Source organism: Chiloscyllium plagiosum, unplaced genomic scaffold (genome assembly GCF_037043375.1).
Source record: "Chiloscyllium plagiosum isolate Xiang-an unplaced genomic scaffold, Cpla_swu_hap1 HiC_scaffold_11, whole genome shotgun sequence".
Classification (NCBI taxonomy): domain Eukaryota; kingdom Metazoa; phylum Chordata; class Chondrichthyes; order Orectolobiformes; family Hemiscylliidae; genus Chiloscyllium; species Chiloscyllium plagiosum.
The window spans coordinates 47,105,607-47,128,066 of NW_028270149.1; the positions used below are offsets into that span (position 1 = coordinate 47,105,607).

The 22,460-nt window shown below is 46.5% G+C and overlaps 1 protein-coding gene across 5 annotated transcripts in view; it reads right to left on the reverse strand.

Annotated features, from left to right (window-relative positions):
* taf1 (TAF1 RNA polymerase II, TATA box binding protein (TBP)-associated factor) overlaps nt 1–22,460 on the reverse strand; it is a 176,162-nt gene that overhangs the window by 133,154 nt on the left and 20,548 nt on the right. For all 5 annotated transcript variants that reach the window (XM_043704745.2, XM_087992028.1, XM_043704747.2 and 2 more), the window contains exon 6: nt 18,515–18,837. In XM_043704745.2, coding sequence (XP_043560680.1) covers nt 18,515–18,837 — 323 coding nt within the window. The remainder of the gene's footprint in view (nt 1–18,514; nt 18,838–22,460) is intronic.

Here is a 22,460-nt window from a genome sequence, read left to right on the forward strand (position 1 = left end):
GGCCTTACTTGTGACTTAAGGTGAAAAAAGTAGAAAACAAAGAGCAGCTGAAAGGCCCTGGTCACAGTGATCTGTAAGCCATGGCTTAAAGCACAGCATTTTGTTTATTAATAACAGCAGACTTAAAATACAAATCAGATTTTTAAAGTGCCATTTTTCTACTGAATAGATTATAGCTGTTGCGTCAATGGATTAAAACTCTAAAATATCGAAAGACGTTTTCTTGACTTTTAATTCCATAATGTATTGTTTTTAAAAAGAACTGCTACAGACACCTGCGAATATAAATTCAATGCCTGCCAAAGTCCTATGTGAAACCAAACTTCAATCAGCCGTCAAGAACAAGAATCTCAAAAAGCTGTTCAACTGCCAACATCAACACTAATGGTGCAACCTAATAGTGCCCAAATCATCTTACCTGCTTTTCATAAATAATTTAGCAATTGATCAGCTAATATTTTAATTTAGTTTTGTTTTCTTTTGGGACCCATCTCTTATTTCTAATGTGCTTTTTCTGTGTTACTAATTCTTCTCATACTAAATAATTGAATATCTTCTGTTTTGTTAATTCAAAACAACCTGATTGAATTGGCTCCTTTTAAAACATTAATTAACTTGGGTCTGGGAGAACAGTATCCACAAGAAGGAATCCTTTTCAAACTAACATTGCTGTAACCGACTGAGGGGAATGGATGAGTACATAAGGAAAGCCTGTTCATCGCTCCTCACCCAGTAGTTGAGCATTTTGGGTATCCTGCCTGGGAACCTCACCCAGAACATGATGGTGACATAGCAAAAGCAGATCTCTCATGGCATTAAGCAATATGTTGTTTGATAAGTAACAAAAAATAGTCAGGAACATTGATGGAGATTAAATGAAACCCCATTTTAGTCATATTGTTAGGTTCAAATTGCGGTTATGTTCATTATTTTTAGAAATTGTATATCTGCGACTGTAACAGCCATGTCTCTCTGTAATCTTTATTTTTCGACTGTGGATCAAAATTAGAACAATACTAAATTGAATCAATGGGAGTTGTAAGAAAACAGCTGCAGTTTAAAAAAATCGTGTTTATTGGAGCTATCCACAGCTTGAAAGCAAATGAAGCTAATAGAAACTGTGTCTTCGCAGGTTCAAAGAACAAAGAACAATACAGCATGTGTACAGGCCCTTCGGCCCTCCAAGCCTGCATTGACACATTTTGCCCTTCCATATTAAAACTGCCTCACATCCCTTTATTCCATTCCTATTCATGTATTCGCCCAGATGCTTCTTGAATGCTGCTATTGGGTCTGCTTCCACCACCTCCTCTGGCAGCGCATTCCAGGCACTCACCACCCTGTGTGTGCAAAATTTGCCTCACGTTTCTCTTTTAAACTCCCCCGCACCTTGAACCTACGTCCTCAGGTAATTGACCCCTCCATCCTGGAAAAGGCCTCATCCTTTCCACTCTATCCATGCCATTCACAATCTTATAAACTTCTATCAGGTCGCTCTTCAACCTCCTGTGTTCCAGTGAAACAAACTCAGACTAGCCATCTTTTCTTCATATCTAAAATCCCCATACCAGGCAATATCCTGATAAACTTTACCTGTACCCTCCTCTCCAAAGCATCCACATCCTTCTGGTAGTGTGGTGACCAGAACTATATGCAATATTTCAAGTGTGGCCTAACTAAAGTTCTAGAAAACTGCAGCATCACTTGCCTGTCCTTTTATTCAATGCCTCTTCCAATGAAGGCAAGTACGCCAGAGGCCTCTTTTATTACATTATGTACCTGCACTACCACCTTCAGTGACCTGTGGACATGCACATCCAGATCCCTCTGCATATCAATATTCCTAAGGGTTCTGCCATTCAGTGTATAATTTCCATGTGCACTTGACCTTCCAAAATGTATCACCTCACAGTTGTCTGAATTAAACTTGGTCAGCTATTTTTCTGCTCATGTCTCCACATAACCTATATCCTGTTATATCCTCTGACAATCCTCCTCACTGTCTGCAATTCCATCAATTGTCCACAAACTTACTAACTAGACCACATACATCTTCCTCCAAATCATTTATGTGGACTACGAACAGCAGAGGTCCCATCACTAATCCCTATGAAACACCACTAGTCACAACCCTCCATCCCAAAAAGCATCCTTCCACCGGTACCCTCTGTCTCCTGTGACGAAACCAGTTCTTTATCAATCATGTCAGCTCACCCCTGATATCATGTGACTTAGTAGAAGACTCCAACCACTCCACCCAAGAATTCCTGAAGACCATCAAAGACACTAAGATAGAAGAGCATGAAATAATGGTCTCCTCTGATGTAACAGTCCTGTTAACATCAACCAATATTAACCTGGCCAAGGAAACACTGACTACACTATTAGAGGACTCAAAGACACATACACCAAACACCACTAACTTCATCAGCAAGGACAGTATCATCAAGCTAGTGGACCTTTGCCTAACCACACACTTCACCTTCAACAACAAAACCTAATGACAAACCAACAGAACACCAATGGAATCTCCGATATCAGGGTTCTTAGCAGAGACAGTAATGCAAAAACTCGAACAAACAGCTCTGACAGCCATCCAACCTAAGCTTTGGGTCCGCTACATGGATGACATCTTTGTCACCACTAAACGAAACAAAGTAAAGGAAACCTTCAAGACCATCAATAATACCCTTACTGGCATAAAATTGACTAAAGAGGAGGAAAACAACAACAAACTGCCAGTTCTAGATGTCACAGTAGAGCGAACAGCCAATGGAACTTAAAACCAGCGTCTAACAACACATACAGACCAAATACTGAACTACAGAAGCAATCAGCCCAACATACACAAGCAAAGCTGCATCAGAACATTATTTCAACGAGCCAACACACACTGCAGCACAGAGGAACTACGCAGAGCAGAGGAAAATCACCTATACCATGCATTCAAAAAGAATTAGTTCCACAATGAACACAGTCCACCATTTTCTCAGCGACAAACCGATACAAGCAGACAAAACATGTCCAGAAACCCTAGCCACTCTCCCCTTCATCAAAAACATCTCAGAAATGACTGCCAGACTACTCAGACCCCTTAGCATCATGGTAGCCCACAAACCCACCAACACACTAAAACAGCAGCTAATGAACTAGAAAAAGTCTACACAGACAACAAGCAAACCTAATGTCATTTACAAAATACCGTGCAAGGACTGTAACAAACGCTACATTGGACAAACAGGCAGAAAACTAGCCACCAGGATATATGAACACCAACTAGCCACAAAACAACATGACCCTCTCTCACTAGTATCCTAACATACAGATAAGGAAGGACACCACATCGACTGGGACAATACATCCATCCTAGGACAAGCAAACAAAGACACGCACGAGAATTCCTAGAAGCATGGCATTCCAACCAAAACTCTATCAACAAACACAGAGTTAGACCCCATCTATCACCCCCTGAGAAAAAGAACAGGAAGTGACTTCACCACAGGAAATGACATCACCAACCCAAAGAAACACAAACATATAAATAGAAGGCAGGAATTATCAGCAGTGTTTCACCTGAGGCCCACTGAAGATGTTACCTAGTAGGGTGACGAAACATTTGGAAATGAACCTTCCAGCTCAGCGAGTAAACCTATATCCAGGACTTAGGAGAGCTAGACTGGGGCGTAAAAAAGCTTTCCCTGAAGGGTTAAGGAAAATCTTAAGGCATTCTACATATACATGAGAAACAAGAGAATGGCCAGAGTGAGGGTAGGGCCAATCAGGGATAGTGGAGGGAACGTCACTTGGAGTCAGAAGAGATAGGGAAAGTCCTTAATGAATACTTTGCTTCAGGTATTCACTACTGAGAAGAACCTTGACATTTCTGAGGTTAGCATGAAACAAACTGATATGCTAGAACAGGTTGTTGTTGAGGAGGATGATGTGTTGAAAATTTTGAAAAACGTTAAGGGTAGATAAATCCCCTGGGCCAGATGGGATATACCCTAGGTTTCTAAAGGAAGCGAGGGAAGAGATTGTTGCGTCTTTGGCGATGATCTTTGCGTCCTCACTGTCGACTGGGATAGTACTAAATGACTAGATGTTGGCAAATGTTATTCACTTGTTCAAGAAAGGGAATAGGGATAATCCTGGGAATTACAGACCAATCAGTCTTACGTCAGTGGTGGGCAAAGTACTGGAGAGAATTCCGAGTGACCGGATTTATGATTACTTGGAAAACCATAGTTTGATTAGAGATAGTCAGCATGGCTTTGAGAGGGGCAGGTCATGCCTCACAAATCTTACTGAATTCTTTCAGGATGTGACAAAGCATGTCGATGAAGGTTGTGGGTGAATTGTTAGATTTGTGGCTGCCATTTTGTCACATATTAAAAACCTGAAATCCATTTTGAATCTCATCTTGATGCCTGCTTGCTAAAAGCCTGTATTTCCCATACCCAGCTAAGATGGTTGGCCTTGCAGCTGCACTGATACCTGATAAAATGAATTCTTTCCTTGCATGTGGCTATTCTTCTCTTTGCATGGACCTAATGTATACTAAATCTGCTTATCAGCGACTAACCGACACTGTCCAGACATTATGTGACTGAAGCTAATGACTGCTGAAAATGTGTTGCTGGAAAAGCGCAGCAGGTCAGGCAGCATCCAAGGAGCAGGAGAATCGACGTTTCAGGCATGAGCCCTTCTTCAGGAATGAGGAAAGTGTGTCCAGCAGGCTAAGATAAAAGGTAGAGAGGAGGGACTTGGGGGAGGGGCGTTGGAAATGCGATAGGTGGAAGGAGGTCAAGGTGAGGGTGATAGGCCGGAGTGGGGTTGGAGCGGTCAGGAAGAAGATTGCAGGTTAGGAAGGCGGTGCTGAGTTCGAGGGTTGGGACTGAGACAAGGGTGGGGGGAGGGGAAATGAGGAAACTGGAGAAATCTGAGTTCATCCCTTGTGGTTGGAGGGTTCCTAGGCGGAAGATGAGGCGCTCTTCCTCCAGCCGTCGTGTTGCTATGGTCTGGCGATGGAAGAGTCCAAGGACCTGCATGTCCTTGGTGGAGTGGGAGGGGGAGTTGAAGTGTTGAGCCACGGGGTGGTTGGGTTGGTTGGTCCGGGTGTCCCAGAGGTGTTCTCTGAAATGTTCCGCAAGTAGGCGGCCTGTCTCCCCAATATAGAGGAGGCCACATCAGGTGCAGCGGATGCAGTAAATGATGTGTGTGGAGGTGCAGGTGAATTTGTGGCGGATATGGAAGGATCCCTTGGGGCCTTGGAGGGAAGTAAGGGGGGAGGTCTGGGCGCAAGTTTTGCATTTCTTGCGGTTGCAGGGGAAGGTGCCGGGAGTGGAGGTTGGGTTGGTGGGGGGTGTGGACCTGACGAGGGAGTGGTCTTTTCGGAACGCTGATAGGGGAGGGGAGGGAAATATATCCCTGGTGGTGGGGTCCGTTTGGAGGTGGCGGAAATGACGACGGATGATACGATGTATATGGAGGTTGTGGGGTGGTAGGTGAGGACCAGTGGGGTTCTGTCCTGGTGGCGATTGGAGGGGCAGTGCCCAAGGGCGGAGGAGCGGGAAGTGGAGGAGATGCGGTGGACGGCATCGTCGATTACGTCTGGGGGGAAATTGCGGTGTTTGAAGAATGAGGCCATCTGGTTTGTACGGTATTGGAACTGGTCCTCCTGGGAGCAGATGCGGCGAAGACGAAGGAATTGGGAGTATGGGATGGCGTTTTTACAGGGGGCAGGGTGGGAGGAGGTGTAGTCTAGGTAGCTGTGGGAGTCGGTCGGTTTATAGTAAATGTCCGTGTTGATTCGGTCGTCCGAGATAGAAATGGAATGGTCTAGGAAGGGGAGGGAGGGGTCTGAGACGGTCCAGGTAAATTTGAGGTCGGGGTGGAAGGTGTTGGTAAAGTGGATGAACTGTTCAACCTCCTCGTGGGAGCACGAGGCAGTGCCGATACAGTCATCGATGTAGCGGAGGAAAAGGTGGGGGGTGGTGCCAGTGTAGCTGCGGAAAATGGACTGTTCCACATATCCTACGAAGAGGCAGGCATAGCTGGGGCCCATGCGGGTGCCCATGGCTACTCCTTTGGTTTGGAGGAAGTGGGAAGATTTGAAAGAGAAGTTGTTCAGGGTGAGGACCAGTTCAGTCAGTCGACGGAGGGTGTCAGTGGAAGGGTGCTGGTTGGTACGGCGGGAATGGAAGAAGCGGAGGGCTTTGAGTCCTTCGTGATGGAGGATGGAGGTGTACAGGGACTGGATGTCCATGGTGAAGATAAGGCAATGGGGACCGGGGAAGCGAAAATCATGGAGGAGATGGAGGGCGTGGGTGGTGTCCCGAACGTAGGTGGGGAGTTCTTGGACTAAGGGGGACAGGACCGTGTTGAGGTATGCAGAGATGAGTTCGGTGGGGCAGGAGCAGGCTGAGACAATGGGTCGGCCGGGGCAGTCAGGTTTGTGGATTTTGGGTAGGAGGTAGAAACGGGCGGTGCGGGGTTGTGGGACTATGAAGTTGGAGGCGGTGGGTGGGAGATCCCCTGAAGTGATGAGGTTATGGATGGTCTGGGAGATGATGGTTTGGTGGTGAGAGGTGGGGTCATGGTCAAGGGGGCAGTAGGAGGAGGTGTCCACAAGCTGGCGTTTAGCCTCAGCGGTGTCAAGGTCGGTGCGCCAAACTACTCCCACGCCTCCCTTGTCTGTCGGTTTGATAGTGAGGTTGGGGTTGGAACAGAGGGAGTGGAGGGCTGCACGTTCCGAGGGTGAGAGGTTGGAGTGGGTGAGAGGGGTGGAGAGGTTGAGGCGGTCAATGTCGCGGCGGCAGTTGGCTATGAAGAGATCGAGGGCAGGTAAGAGGCCAGCACGGGATGTCCATGTGGATGGGGTGTGTTGGAGGTGGGAGAAGGGGTCGTCAGAGGGTGGGCGAGAATCCTGGTTGAAGAAGTAGGTGCGGAGGCGAAGGCGGCGGAAGAAGGCCAACCAACCCAACCACCTCGTGGATCAACACTTCAATTCCCCCTCCCACTCCACCAAGGACATACAGGTCCTTGGACTCTAGATCAGTGGTGCTGGAAGAGCACAGTGGTGCTGGAAGAGGCAGCATCCGAGGACAGGCAAAATCGACGTTTCGGGCAAAAGCCCTTCATCAGGAATAAAGGCAGAGAGCCTGAAGCGTGGAGAGATAAGCTAGAGGAGGGTGGGGGTGGGGAGAGAGTAGCATAGAGTACAATAGGTCAGTGGGGAAGGAGATGAAGGTGATAGGTCAGGAGGAGAGGGTGGAGTGGATAGGTGGAAAAGGAGCTGGGCAGGTCGGACAAGTCCGGGGATCGAGTTGCTGGAGGTTAGAAACTAGGATGAGGTGGGGGAAGGGGAAATGAGGAAGCTGTTGAAGTCCACATTGATGCCCTGAGGTTGAAGTGTTCCGAGGCGGAAGATGAGGCGTTCTTCCTCCAGGCGTCTGGTGGTGAGGGAGCGGCGGTGGAGGAGGCCCAGCACCTCCATATCCTCGGCAGAGTGGGAGGGGGAATTGAAATGTTGAGCCACGGGGCGATGTGGTTGATTGGTGCGGGTGTCTCGGAGATGTTCCCTAAAGCGCTCTGCTAGGAGGCGTCCAGTCTCCCCAATGTAGAGGAGACCGCATCAGGAGCAACGGATACAATAGATGATATTAGTGGATGTGCAGGTAAAACTTTGATGGATGTGGAAGGCTCCTTTAGGGCCTTGGATGGAGGTGAGGGAGGAGGTCTGCGCACAGGTTTTACAGTTCCTGCGGTGGCAGGGGAAAGTGCCAGGATGGGAGGGTGGGTTTTAGGGGGGGCGTGGACCTGACCAGGTAGTCACGGAGGGAACGGTCTTTGCGGAAGGCGGAGAGGGGTGGGGAGGGAAATATATCCCTGGTGGTGGGGCCTATTTGGAGGTGGTGGAAATGTCGGCGGATGATTTGGTTTATGCGAAGGTTGGTAGGGTGGAAGGTGAGCACCAGGGGCGTTCTGTCCTTGTTGCGGTTGGAGGGGTTGGGTCTGAGGGCGGAGATGCGGGATGTGGATGAGATGCGTTGGAGGGCATCTTTAACCACATAGGAAGGGAAATTGCGGTCTCTAAAGAAGGAGGCCATCTGGTGTGTTCTATGGTGGAACTGCTCCTCCTGGGAGCAGATACGGCAGAGGCGGAGGAATTGGGAATACGGGATGGCATTTTTGCAAGAGGTAGGGTGGGAAGAGGTGTAATCCAGGTAGCTGTGGGAGTTGGTGGGTTTGTAGAAAATGTCAGTGTCGCTGTGGGAGTCAGTGGGTCTCCTCCATCGCCAGACCATAGCAACGACGGCTGGAGGAAGAGCGCCTCATCTTCCGCGTAGGAACCCTCCAACCACAAGGGATGAACTCAGATTTCTCCAGTTTCCTCATTTCCCCTCCCCCCACCTTGTCTCAGTTCCAACCCTTGAACTCAGCACCGCCTTCCTAACCTGCAATCTTCTTCCTGACCTCTCTGCCCCCACTCCGGCCTATCACCCTCACCTTGACCTCCTTCCACCTATCGCATTTCCAACGCCCCTCCCCCAAGTCCCTCCTCCCTACCTTTTATCTTAGCCTGCTGGACACACTTTCCTCATTCCTGAAGAAGGGCTCATGCCCGAAACGTCAATTCTCCTGCCCCTTGGATGCTGCCTGACCTGCAACACATTCCAGCAACACATTTTCAGCTCTGATCTCCAGCATCTGCAGTCCTCACTTTCTCCTTGAAGCTAATGACTGGGCAAGGTGCCGAGCTTGCTCATTATCCTGCAACTAACAGTTTGCTAATTGTTAAACAATTGTAACCTATATAATCACGCAACTCTCTTCTTGTCGGAGTGACTCGTGACCATTCGGTCGACTTGTCCCTCCCCGTGAGCTCACACTTAAACCAGTCAATACTTAAGGCTTGTGTGTGGCACTTCACCTCTAAATCTTCAACTGAGTCATCCACTGCATAATATTCTTTCATCCCCAATAATTAGCATAACCGGCAGGACTTCTACGTCACAAGGTTTCATGGAACCTGTTCAATGTTTTCCCCTATCCTGTTGAGTGCCTCCCTGAGTTTGCAGATATTGCGACAAGATGGGAGAGGAAAAGTGACCACTGCGGGTGGGTGAACCTTGAACCACGAGCCGGAGTGAGTGGGATTGGGCTGTGGCAATAGAGGCTAGTTTTAGTTTAGTGATCCACGAGCCATGAACCAGTCAGACTGTGGTGATAGAGGCGACTAGTTTTAGTTTACTGGTCCTTAGTGATCCGATAGAGATTGAGTTTTATTTTGGTGAACCTTGAGCCATGAACCAGTTGGGCTTTGGTGATAGAGATTAATTGTTAGAATTGCTCCAGAAGTTTCCACGGGCAGCTGTGGCCATTTCCTTCTGAGCCAACAATCTGAGAAGGGAACTGGGTTCCCTTGTAGCTATGGGATGTGAGATGCTGAGGCAAGATTGGGTTGAAGGAGACCGCACTGGACTTTGTAATTAAGTTGGCCAGGTCCGCCTTGAGAGATTGATCGGGATCCCGATATTTGTTGTCTGTCTCAGCTTCTCTGTTGTCTCTGTCTTTTGGCTTGGCTTGCTTCACTTTTTGCTTTGTTTTGTTTGTTTGCTCTGTTTGACCTACTTACACAACAATGGGATCGCAACTTTCAAAGATCACCGGTGATGGGCTGCCCCTGCGGATGAGGCTACCTCATCCTACTGAGAAGGGCGGCACTTCTCAGCAGGATGAGGTAACAGCAGCGCCATGGTAAATATGTCAAGTGCAAGAATGAGGTAGGAGAACTGTTAGTATCTCTGAGTTCACCAGTCGACACTGTTTGGAGAGAGATGGGTGACAGTCATTACGTTTTTTCTTTTACCATTGATTTGTATGGGTGGTTCCATGGAAATTGGCCTCACACAGTTTCATTTAAATTAAGCAAGATTTTTACTTGGCACCATGCTCCCAAGATTTAGGATCACCACCAACCCTCTGGAAATCCTCCTTCTCCCGCGTCTGTTCCCACTGCACCCCCGCCCTATTCTTCACAATACCCTAAAATCCCTATTGCAACTCCTGAACTTGAATCTTTAATGGATGAGATCAGTGCCTTTGTTGCGATTCGCAACAGAGGACAAGTGACGCTGCAGCCGGCAGTGCTTCTACACTGCCTCTCGAACATCGTCCCCATGAGGGTGGTGCCGCTGCAACAGCGCCTCTGCCTGCATCTGATGCTTCACTGCAGCAGGCGCCTGCCTCTACTACCTCTAGGCACCGCTACAATACCCGTTTAAAACAGCGACAACAGCGCGCTGATTCCGAGGGAGGCGGCTTCTCGGATGTTCATAGTCATCTCGCGCCACGGTTGCCCAGAATTATGATAGGTAATACACCGCTTGACAAGCACTCGACCTATGCTGAGGTCCACAGCATGCTACAGGATGCCCCATATCCCATTAAGTGTCCTGTTCCTTTCTATAATTGGCCTTTCAAAATTTGCAGCATTTATAATTGTCTTCCACATGATGCGCAAACTTTACTTCAACTGGCTTACGGTTCCTGTTGGGCTACCATTAAGTGCTCCATTGATTTTCCCTCCATACACTGGGCCACTGCTGAAGAGCGGTCTGACTGGCTGGGTAGATGTGTTAAGGATGCCATCATGAATACTGCTAGACAGCAGAATGACTTTGCTGAGGTCACTTACTGCCTGCAGAAGACAACTGAAACTGTCCCTGATTTTTTTTTACTCGTTTTAGGGACACATGGGAGAATTCAGCTGGCATCCCTATAGAGAACAATGAGAAACTCACAGTCCAGACCCTTATCAATTGCCTCTTGCCACATCACGCTCAGATTTACAAAGCCCAGAACCTTACTTGGCAGATTGCCACTTGGAAAGATACACTCACTACCCTTAATAACATGGACAGACACAGTCTTTTTGACACTAAGCGCAACAGAGAGGCTTATCCGTGTTTAGAAAGTACACTTTCTCAATCACAAAGTTCATTTCGACCAGATAGGAAATTTGGCAAATGCTGGTCTTGTGGTCAGTTTGGCCACTGCCACATGGCTGCTTCACGGGAGCTCACGCTTTAACAGCTGCCATTTGCATCACAACACTGACTCCAAGTATACGACCCTTCTCCCCATTCCCCTAATGCTTAGGGCTGCCATGGGGGGGTTCAGCAGGCTGCTTCAATACACCTCTCCTAACCCCATTTGAAAACCCCATGATGACAGTGGAGATGAGGTGGGGGGGGTGCCATTCCAGTTTTGGTGTATTTCGGGGCCACTCATCTTCTGCACCTCCCTCTGTGGATCTACCTTTCAGTTCCAAATCTGTCAGGACCGTAGGTGTCCTCAGTATACCCATGGTTGAGCCCCTCTCTGATGCTATCCCAATTACTGTTGGACCTGTCACCATTCCCGACTCAGCTATCATCTCCCCCTCCTGTCCAGTTGCCTTACTAGGCCATGAGACCCTCTGTAAACTAAACGCTTCCATCGACTGTTCCCCTCAGGGTCTTGTCTTAGACATTCCTGAATTTCACTAAGCTATGCTGCATTCTGGAATGATTGACTAACCACTGCCGTCATCTGTGGCTGCCCTCTACACTTGGCTAATTAACTCGATTTTTGACTCCATAGTTGCGTGGAACCCATTCATCCCCTTGTGCCTCTTTTCTGCACTGGCTCCTGTCCCCTTCATGATTTCCACTGTATAGCTGTGCTCCCAACTCATTATATTCTGCGTTTGCGGATTCGTACTTGAATAAAGAGACCGATATTACCTTTACAGGTTTTTGCTATGTTGGACACCAGGGACTCTCTGCTTGAGCCCCTTACCCGTGATAATTTGTCGTTGTTGCATGCACTATCCAAACGGATTCTGAGTGCGTTTTCCTGCTCTCATCATTACCACTACCTTTACTGTTCAGGGCCCCTTGGCCATGTCTTCCCACGATTGCCCATAGCTCCTGGAGGGCTTGCTGCCCACACTTTGGGCACGCCACCCTAACCATGCTGGGTTAGTCCTTTCTGCCCCACCACATACCATCACCTTGAAGCTGGCGCTCGCTTGCCGTCAGTCCGTCAGTATGCGTTAACACCCGCTGCTCCGGAAGGGATACAACCAGTCAATACTTCCCTCCTATAGCAGGGTATCCTTGTGCTCACATGGAGCACCTGTAATACTCCCATCTTGTCAGTTCCAAAGCCTGGACAACCAAACAAGTGAGGTTTGGGCAGGATTTACACCCTTGTGGTGCCTGATACCAATGCTATTCTCACTAATGTTGCTGCCTCCACTGCTTGTTTTTCCATGGTTGACCTCTGCTCTGCTCTCTATTAAACTATCCCCTGAAAATCAATACCTTTTTGCCTTTACTTTGGGCAGCTACCAGTATACATGGACATGGCTTCCCGAACAGTTTATGGAGAGCCCCACTGTCTATGCTTCCACTGTGCAGTGGACACTCGAAACCCTTTAACTGTCTCGCAACAGTGTCCTCGTACAGGACACTGATGACTTACTTGTCGCCTCCATCTTTGCTGATGCCTGCATGCAAGATACTGTTGCCCTGCTTCAGTCCCTGGCACAGGATGACCACAAAGTTTCTGTTGACAAGATGCAGCGCTGTCAGCCTAAAGTGCATTACCTGGACTTCGCACACTCGCAGGGTACCAGAGCCCTGGTCCTTGACTGTCTCACTGCCATTACCAGTCTCCCTCCCCCTGCTACACTTAACTAATGACTTTCCTGGGGATGGTGAATTACTGTAGGCATTGGATTCCTGACCTTTGTGAGGTCGATGCGTCTCTCAGGGAAGCGTCTTCACCAAAACAACCGACAAACGCCACTACAAATCCTACTCTGCAGGCTTTGCATACACCAAAGATACGACAATGTCCCGTCATTCCTGACCTGATTGAGGGCATCCGCACGACTCAGCAATCAGACCCCCAATCTGAGAAGGATCGGTGGGCCCATTTGGGCACCACAAAATCCCGCTCACTGCATCTTCTTACACATCCTGATGGCCACAACATTTGCCCTAAGTCTCACCTGCATGTCCTTACCCTAGCTGCCCATGGGGCTGCGCATGTTAGGAAGTGGGGCATGCAGCATGCTTTTGTGTGTTCATGGTATGCCCCTGATTTCACAACGGCTGCTTGCACTTTGCTATCATGGTGTCTCACTTGCCTGCAGAACAACAACTCTAAACCAGTGGTTAAGTAAGACCACCTCCTGGCCCCTGCAGGCCCATTTGCTCAACTCCGGATAGATTTTGCACACATGCCAACAAGGCAGGGTTTCCACTACCTGTGAGTGATTGCTGACATGTTTTCAAAATGGGTTGAGGCTTTTGGCACCAAGTAAGATGATGCTCGAACGGTGGTTAAATGCTTGTTAAGAGAGGTCATCCCCAGATTTGGGGTCCTGGACTCTATTGACAGCGATAGGGGCACTCACTTCGCTACAGGTATTGTCAATGCAATTAGTAAGGCTCTGGGGATAACCTGGAAACATCATATCCCTTTTCAACCGCAGTCCTCGGAAATGGCGGAAAGGATGAATGGTACTACCAAGACTGTCCTTACTAAAACTGTGCAGTACAAAGGCTTGCCCTGGCCTGACTCGTTGCCCCTGGCTTTATACACAATCTGGAATCAGGTTAACCAGACAATAGGCCTCACCCCTTTTGAGGTCTTGCTGGGCAGGCCCACGCCTACTGCGTCTAGATCTCCCAACCTCCCTGCTAATCTGGCCTTGCTCCTGACACAGGAGTCTCCTTAATTATAACAAAGCTCTGTCTCAGCTTATCATGCACAATCATGACCTCATTAACGCAGCCATCGCTGCTCCTACCACTGAACCCATGCATCCTTTCCAACCTAGGGACTATGTTATGATCAAGTCGTTTGAAAAGAATTCGTTTTCAATGGCACTTATTTCATTTGTGGCCAAAAGGACTACCCCTGGCTGCCTGCCTCCTAGACTGGAAAGCTGTCCCTTTCCTTTACCACTCCCACTCTTTGCCTTTTGAGACTTCCATGCCTCGCAGCAAGAGGGCGCTCACAACCTTTCAGCGCCTTTTATCTATCTTCTTTCCTCCCTATGCCACTCTCCAACTTGAGGTTGAGATTAGACGGATTGCTGCCACTCTGGAAGAGATTGCCAATGCCACGTCTTCGGCCTTTGACCAGCTCAATGCAGAGATGGTTGCCATCTATACTATCGCCCTCCAAAATCACGTGGCCCTCGACTACCTATTAGCCAAGAAAAGAGACACTTGTGCCCTTATCGGCTCTAATTGTTGTACCTACATCGCGGGCTCCAGTGAGGATGTTACTAACATTGCTGCACACATTCGTAGGGCAGCCTCCTCCCTCCATGATACTACTCCCCGATTGGATGGGTGGGTGGCCTGGTTCTTGGGCTAATACCCTCCTCCAGGGTCTTGTGGTTGTCATTGCTGTTTTCATTCTGCTTGCACTTATTATCATGTTCCTCAAACACTGTTGTGCCCGTTTTGGCTTCCTACTGCTGCCAAATGTCTCAACCTCATCCCAACTTATTCAGATCTCCATTCCCGACATTCCTCCCCCAATGGATGATTTTCATGATTCTTATTCCCTCGAGTCTGATGACCCTGACTCTGACAGTTACTTGGATGACTCTGAGCCCCCACCACCTAACGACCCCCAACTCCCCCCCACCCCCATCGGGTCAGCCTATGATCCTCCTTTTGCCCGCTTTTCTGAACTGCCCTCCTGATTTGGTAAAAAAAGGAAGGAATTGTGGGTGAATTGTTAGATTTGTGGCTGCCATTTTGTCACATATTAAAAGCCTGGAATCCATTTTGAATCTCATTTGATGCCTGTTTGCTAAAAGCCTGTTTCCCATACCCAGCTAAGAGGGATGTCTTTGCAGCTGGACTAATACCTGATAAACTAATTGTTTCCTTGCATGGACCTATTGAAAACCAACATCTGCTTATCAGCTACTAACTGACACTGTCCAGACATTACGTGAACAAAGCTAATGATTGGGCAAGGTGCCGAGCTTGCTCATTATCCGGCAATTAACCGTTTGCTGATTATTAAACGATGGTAACCTATATAATCACGCAACTCTCTGTATCTCATCAGAGTGACTTGTGACCATCCGGTTGACTTGTCTCTCCTGTGAGCTCCCAAATAAACCAGTCAATACTCAAGGATTGTGTGTGGCACTTCACTTCTAAACTGGACCACTACGAGCGAGTCACCCACTGCATAATTTTCTTCCATCCCAACAAAGGTGGATGGATATAGTGTACATGGATTTTGGCAAGGCGTTTGATAAGGTTCCAGATGGTAGGTTCATTCAGAAAGTAAGGAGGCACGGGATACAGGGAAATTTTGCTGTCGAGATACAGAGTTGGCTGGCCCATAGAAGACAGAGGGTGGTAGGAGATGGAAAGTATTCAACCTGGAGATCAGTGACCAGTGGTGCTCCACAGGGATCTGTTCTGGGACCAGTGCTCTTAGTGGTTTTTATAAACAACTTGGATAAGGAGGTGGTAGGGTGGGTTAGTAAGTTTGCCGATGACATGAAGGTTGGTGGAGCTGTGGATAGTGTGAAGGGCTGCTGAATGTTGCAACAAGACATTGGCAGGATGCAGAACTGGGCTGATAAGTAGCAGATGGAATTCAACCTGGAAAAATGTAAAGTGATTCACTTTGGAAGGTCAAATTTTGAATGCAGAATACAGGGTTAGAGGCAGGATTCTTGTCAGTGTGGAGGAACAGAGAGATCTTGGGGTCGATGCCCATAGATACCTCAAAGTTGCCAGTTTGATGGGGTTGTTAAGAAGGCGTATGGTGTGTTGGCTTTCATTAGCAGGGGGATTGAGTTTAAGATCAGTGAGATTATATGCTGCAGCTCTGTAAAGCCCTGGTTAGACCACACCTGGAATAGTGTGTTCAGTTCTGGTCGCCTCATTATAGGAAAGATGTGGAAGCTTTTGAGAGGATGCAGAGGAGATTTATCAGGATGCTGCCTGGACTGAAGGGCAAGTCTTATGAAGACACCTCCTCCCTCACCTCCATCCAAGGCCATAAAGGAACCTTCCACATCCATCAAAGTTTTACCTGCACATCCACTAATATCATTTATTGTATCCGTTGCTCCCGATGCAGTCTCCTCTACATTGGGGAGACTGGACGCCTCCTAGCAGAGCGCTTTAGGGAACATCTCCGGGACACCCGCACCAATCAACCACACCACCCAGTGGCCCAACATTTCATCTCCCCCTCCCACTCTGCCGAGGACATGGAGGTCCTGGGCCTCCTTCACCGCGGCTCCCTCACCACCAGACGCCTGGAGGAAGAACGCCTCATCTTCCGCCTCGGAACACTTCAACCCAGGGCATCAATGTGGACTTCAACAGTTTCCTCATTTCCCCTTCCCCAACCTCACCCTAGTTCCAAACTTCCAGCTCAGCACTGTCCCCATGACTTGTCCTACCTGCCTATCTTCTTGTCCACCTATCCACTCCACCCTCCTCCCTGACCTATCACCTTCATCCCCTCCCCCACTCACCTATTGTACTATATGCTACTTTCTCCCCACCCCTATCCTCCTCTAGCTTATCTCTCCACTCTTCAGGCTCTCTGCCTTTATTCCTGATGAAGGGCTTTTGCCCGAAACGTCGATTTTACTGCTCCTCGGATGCTGCCTGAACTGCTGTGCTCTTCCAGCACCACTAATCCAAAATCTGGTTTCCAGCATCTGCAGTCATTGTTTTTACCTTATGAAGAAAGGTTGGGGGAATTAGGGCTTTTCTCATTGGAACGAAAAAGGATAAGAGGTGACTTATTGGAGGTGTACAAGATGTTGAGAAGCATAGATAGAGTGGATAGCCAGAGACATTTTCCCATGGCAGAAATGTCTTTCACAAGGGGACACAAGTTTAAGGTAATTGGAGGAAGGTTCAGGGAAGATGTCAAAGGCAGGTTCTTTACTCAAGAGAGTGGTGGGGGCGTGGAATACACTGTTAGCAGTGGTAGTGGAGTCAGATACATTTAAGTGACTCTTGGATAGGCACATGGAAGTTAGTAGAATGAAGGGTACGTATGTTAGTCTGAACGTAGAGTAGGATAAAAGGTCGGCACAACATTGAGGGCCAAAGAGCCTGTACTGTGCTATACTGTTCTATGCTCTATGAAAGATCCAATTCTCCCCAAATAATTGGAACACTGAACATTGGTGCAAACTATCTTGCATCATCAACAAAGAAATGAAAAGGGATCAAAGGAAGACTTAAAACAAATCAAATCATCCAACTGCTGTGCTCCAGATTGGCACAATTGAACGACATGATCCCTATCAGAAACAAAAACAGAAATTTCTGGAAAATTTAGCACGTTTGGCAAAATCTGTGGAGAAGTAAAAAAGTGTGGCGTTGGAAAAGCATAGCAGATCAGGCTCTAGATTTCTCTCCACAGATTTTGGTTCTGAAGAAGGATCACTGGACCTGAACATTAACTCTGGTTTCTCTGCACAGATGTTTGTTCTGAATGAGGATCACTGGACCCAAAACATTAACTCTGATTTCTCTGCACAGATGCTGCCAGACATGAGTTTTTCCAGCAATTTCTGGTTTTGTTTCTGATATCCAGCATCCGCAGTTCTTTTAGTTTTGCATTATCCCAGTGTTTTTTTCCACCTTTCAAATCTACATCCTATGCGTGTCTGTTCACATACGTGTGGTTAGTTATAACGGGGAAGAGTTTATGTTAGTAATTCAAATTTCTTTGTTACCATTAGTTAAAACATTTTTGTTTTGGAATCAACACTTCTTTTCTGGTTAAGTGCAAAGGTAAAGGTGAAGTCCCAGAGGACCATAAGGCCTGGTCTGTCATTCGAGGCAGACAATGGTGGTGAGTTTAATTTAAGGATCAGCATGCTTCATCAGACAAGGGACAAAATTGAGAAGATAGGACCTTCATGGTAACATCAGCCAACATGGGAATTGAACCCACACTGTTGATGTCATTGTATCAGAAACCAGCCAAATGAGCCACAAAAATCTAATGGCACAATTACTTTCAATCTGACCGAGATAGTTAGGTAGAATTTATCATAATCAAATATTTTCACATTTGTGATGAGTCCAGGAAAGCAGAGCTTGTTTTCCAGCACACACTACTGGGTTGTAACCATGATTTTCAACCATTACATACTTGTTAGCTACATACTTAATTTTATGCTTTAGCTGACTACGTGTCTTTTGTCAGAATTCAGCTGACCTTTATGCAGTGAATACAGATGCTCCTAACCCTCAAACTGGAGCTAAAAGAATAGTTAGTGCACTCAAATATATATCTAAATATGCCACAACAATTTCAGAGTTAAAATCCCTCTCTTTTTAGCTTCCCCAACAAACTGACAGCTCCAAGACAACATTTTCACAGTTACATTCCCCAATTTAATTCACTATATGGAATCCAAATGAACCCACTTTCTCACCTGTCCTGGTCGAAATTCTGGGAAGAGTTCTGTAACATTCGGTAGTTGCTTAGTTGAATCCCGTTGCATAATACCTGCCAGCGGCAATGTAAGTTTATCTTCCTTCTGAGATTCATTCTGCCTTGATCGTGGAACATGCCGATCTGTCTCAGATTCTGAATCAGAGGAACTGCTAAATTCAACCTTCTCTGAGGTGGATGAAGGAGCGATTATGGAAGGTAAAATGATCCCATCATTCTCATTAGAGACAGAACAAGGGAAAAGGGCATCAGCAGCACGCGATCCTCCAGTAGTACTCAGCACTGCTGTATTTACTCCATTTGCTGAGGAAAGAATAACAGTGAATAATGATATATTACTTTCTCTGCATCACAATCGTGTAGTAAAAAGGATGCAATATAACATCCCCATTGAGATCACACCAAAATTTGCTTTTATTCACAGAGAAATTCCTGCCATGCTCAGTGCTTTTGTGTCATGATGATTGTTCAGACCTTCACTATTTTATTTTTCTAATTTTTGAGTGGAACAGAGAGTTGTGAATTGACAGTGACTTTTGGACTGACCGCAGGAGCTTGTTTTAAAAAAAAACAAAAGAACGAATAAACTTATATTTACTCATAGGACCTGGCCTGCGAAGTTAATTGCAACTTGACTGTTGTTCAAATAACACTACATAATGGTCAAAGGCTGGCAAATGGTTTGATGTTAAAAGGAGCCATCACTGGGAGGATGGTTCCAACCAGTCTAACAAAGTGAATGTTGTAAAAAACACAGAAACCAAAGTTTTTGTATTTGTAGACAGAAAGGCTGAGAAAGCTACTGGAAGTAGCCTTGCTTGCTCTCCATGTCTCCTCCCTTTATCAAGTTATTGAAAGTGCAGAGAATAGAATCCCAGTTTTAGGAAATAAGTGAGTATCCCTCAGAGCCTACTTGAAGCAGTTTGCATTGACTGGTGTCTTCAGAAATCAAGTTAGATACAATCCTGTGGTACTACACATAATTCCAACTGAAGTGAATTGGCCAGTTACATCTCTTTTGTTTTTCTTCTAATTTATCCCTTAATTGTGTCTGTATGTGTGCGAGTGGGGACAATGTTCAAAGAAGATTAGGTTTAAATTATATAGACATTAATTGGATTACCTTGTTACTTTGTTTTGTTCTACCCAAGATGCAATATTAGTAATTAAATTGTTGATTTGTTTTTGAGCTATAAACCTGGTGTCTGATATCTTCTTGGTTTGATTTGATTTGTTTATTTTCATGTGTACCTAAGTACAGTGAAAAGCTTGTTCACGACCAGTAGAGGCAGATCATTGTAGGCAAAGACATATAGATCATATGGTGAAAAAAGACTTAGACAGAGTGTGAGCACAAGGCAAGATCAATATAAGCAAGATCAGCATCATTTGAAGTTACAGAGTCCATTCATCAATCTAATTTCAGCCAAAGAAGCTATTAGTGAACCTGTGTTTAAGCTTCTATATCTTTGCCTGATAGAAGAGGTTATAAAATAGCATTACCGAGATGCAATGGTCTTTCTTGTTCTTAGCAGCCTTTCCACACAGCGAGCCATTACAAGGAGTCCATGGATGGAATGCTGGCTTCCATGATGGTCTGGCCTATGCATACAACTATGTGCAGTTTCTTACAGTGCTGGGCACAGCAGTTGCCATACCAGGCCATTATTCACCTGGACAGTATGTTTTCATTGGTGCACCTACAAAAGTCTTTTGAAATCCTCTGTTCACCTCTGCATTGCCTCTATATTTTTTATATATAGTGACAAGAACGATATGCAATATCCCAACTTTGGTCTAATCAAGACTCAATAGAGGTTTAGTAAAACTGCCTTAATCTGTCTTCCAAGACTGCTTTAGACAACTCTTTATTTTCATATCTCCATATTGGCCATCATTTCAGTTGAGAATCACCAGTTTGAGATTAAGCTGCTCTCACTGAAACTAAATCTGAAATTCTGTCATGTTGTGATCACTACCTCTGGAGGATAATTTTCTAATTAATCCTACATTATTACATGTCAAGAAATAAAATAGTTGCTGTGGTTCTGTTCGCCGAGCTGGAAGTTTTTGTTGCAAACGTTTCGTCCCCTGTCTAGGTGACATCCTCAGTGCTTGGGAGCCTCCTGTGAAACGCTTCTGTGGTGTTTCCTCCGGCATTTATAGTGGCCTGTCCCTGCCGCTTCCGGTTGTCAGTTTCAGCTGTCCGCTGTAGTGGCCGGTATATTGGGTCCAGGTCTATGTGTTTGTTGATAGAGTTTGTGGATGAGTGCCAAGCTTCTAGGAATTCCCTGGCTGTTCTTTGTTTCGCTTACCCTATAATGGTAGTGTTGTCCAAATCAAATTCATGTTGCTTGTCGTCTGTGTGTGGCGCTACTAGGGATAGCTGGTCGTGTCGTTTCGTGGCTAGTTGATGTTCGTGGATGCGGATCGTTAGCTGTCTTCCTGTTTGTCCTATATAGTGTTTTGTGCAGTCCTTGCATGGGATTTTTTACACTACGTTAGTTTTGCTCATGCTGGGTATCAGGTCCTTCGTTTTGGTGAGTTGTTGTCTGAGAGTGGCTGTTGGTTTGTGTGCTGTTATAAGTCCTAGTGGTCGCAGTGGCCTGGCTGTCATTTCAGAGATGTTCTTGACATATGGTAGTGTGGCTAGTCCTTTGGGTTGCGGGATGTCCTCGTTCTGTTGTCTCTCCCTTAGGCATCTGTTGATGAAATTGCGAGGATATCCGTGCACAAACCAGATTTCCCACTCAGACCCTTAGTATCACTACCAGGGACACCATCACTCAAACTTGCGAAAGAACTACAGCAGAAACTGAAACACTTGATCAGCAGATCCAGACACTCTATACAATCAACACAGGAATTCTTGGACATCATCAGAAATATACACATAGACAAGGAAGAAACCATGGTCTCATTCGACGTAACGGCACTGTTCACGTCTATTGACAAAGCCCTAGCCAGAGAAACAATAGCCAACCTGCTGAACAGACATAACAGGCAACAGGACGTTGAACCCATCAACAAAGACGGCATACTTAAACTACTGGACTTGTGCCTCACAACACATTTCACATTCAACAACCAGAAAAACGAACAAATCAACGGAACATCCATGGGCTCACCGATCTCGGGACTCATAGCAGAAGCAGTAATGCAAAGGTTAGAACAAACAGTCTTACCACAAATTCAACCCAAACTCTGGGTCAGATACGTTGATGACACCTTTGTAATCATTAAAAACACGGAAATAAAGAATACACACCGGATCATCAACTCCACACTCACAGGAATCCGATTCACGAGAGAGGAAGAAAAGGACAACCAACTCCCATTCCTAGACGTGAGGGTACAGAGAACACCAAACGGAGAATTCACCACTAAGGTACACAGGAAAGCCACACACACAGACCAAGTCCTGAACTATGAAAGCAACCACCCCAAACACAAACGAAGTTGCATCAAGACACTGTTCAAAAGGGCCACAACACACTGCAGCACACCAGAACTGCAAAAAGAGGAAGAGGAACACCTATACAAGATATTCGCAAAAAACGGATATCCTCGCAATTTCATCAACAGATGCCTAAGGGAGAGACAACAGAACGAGGACATGCAGCAACCCAAAGGACTAGCCACACTACCATACGTCAAGAACATCTCTGAAATGACAGCCAGACTACTGCGACCACTAGGACTTATAACAGCACACAAACCAACAGCCACTCTCAGACAACAACTCACCAAAATGAAGGACCCGATACCCAGCATGAGCAAAACTAACGTAGTGTACAAAATCCCATGCAAGGACTGCACAAAACACTATATAGGACAAACAGGAAGACAGCTAACGATCCGTATCCACGAACATCAACTAGCCACAAAACGACACGACCAGCCATCCCTAGTAGCCACACACGCAG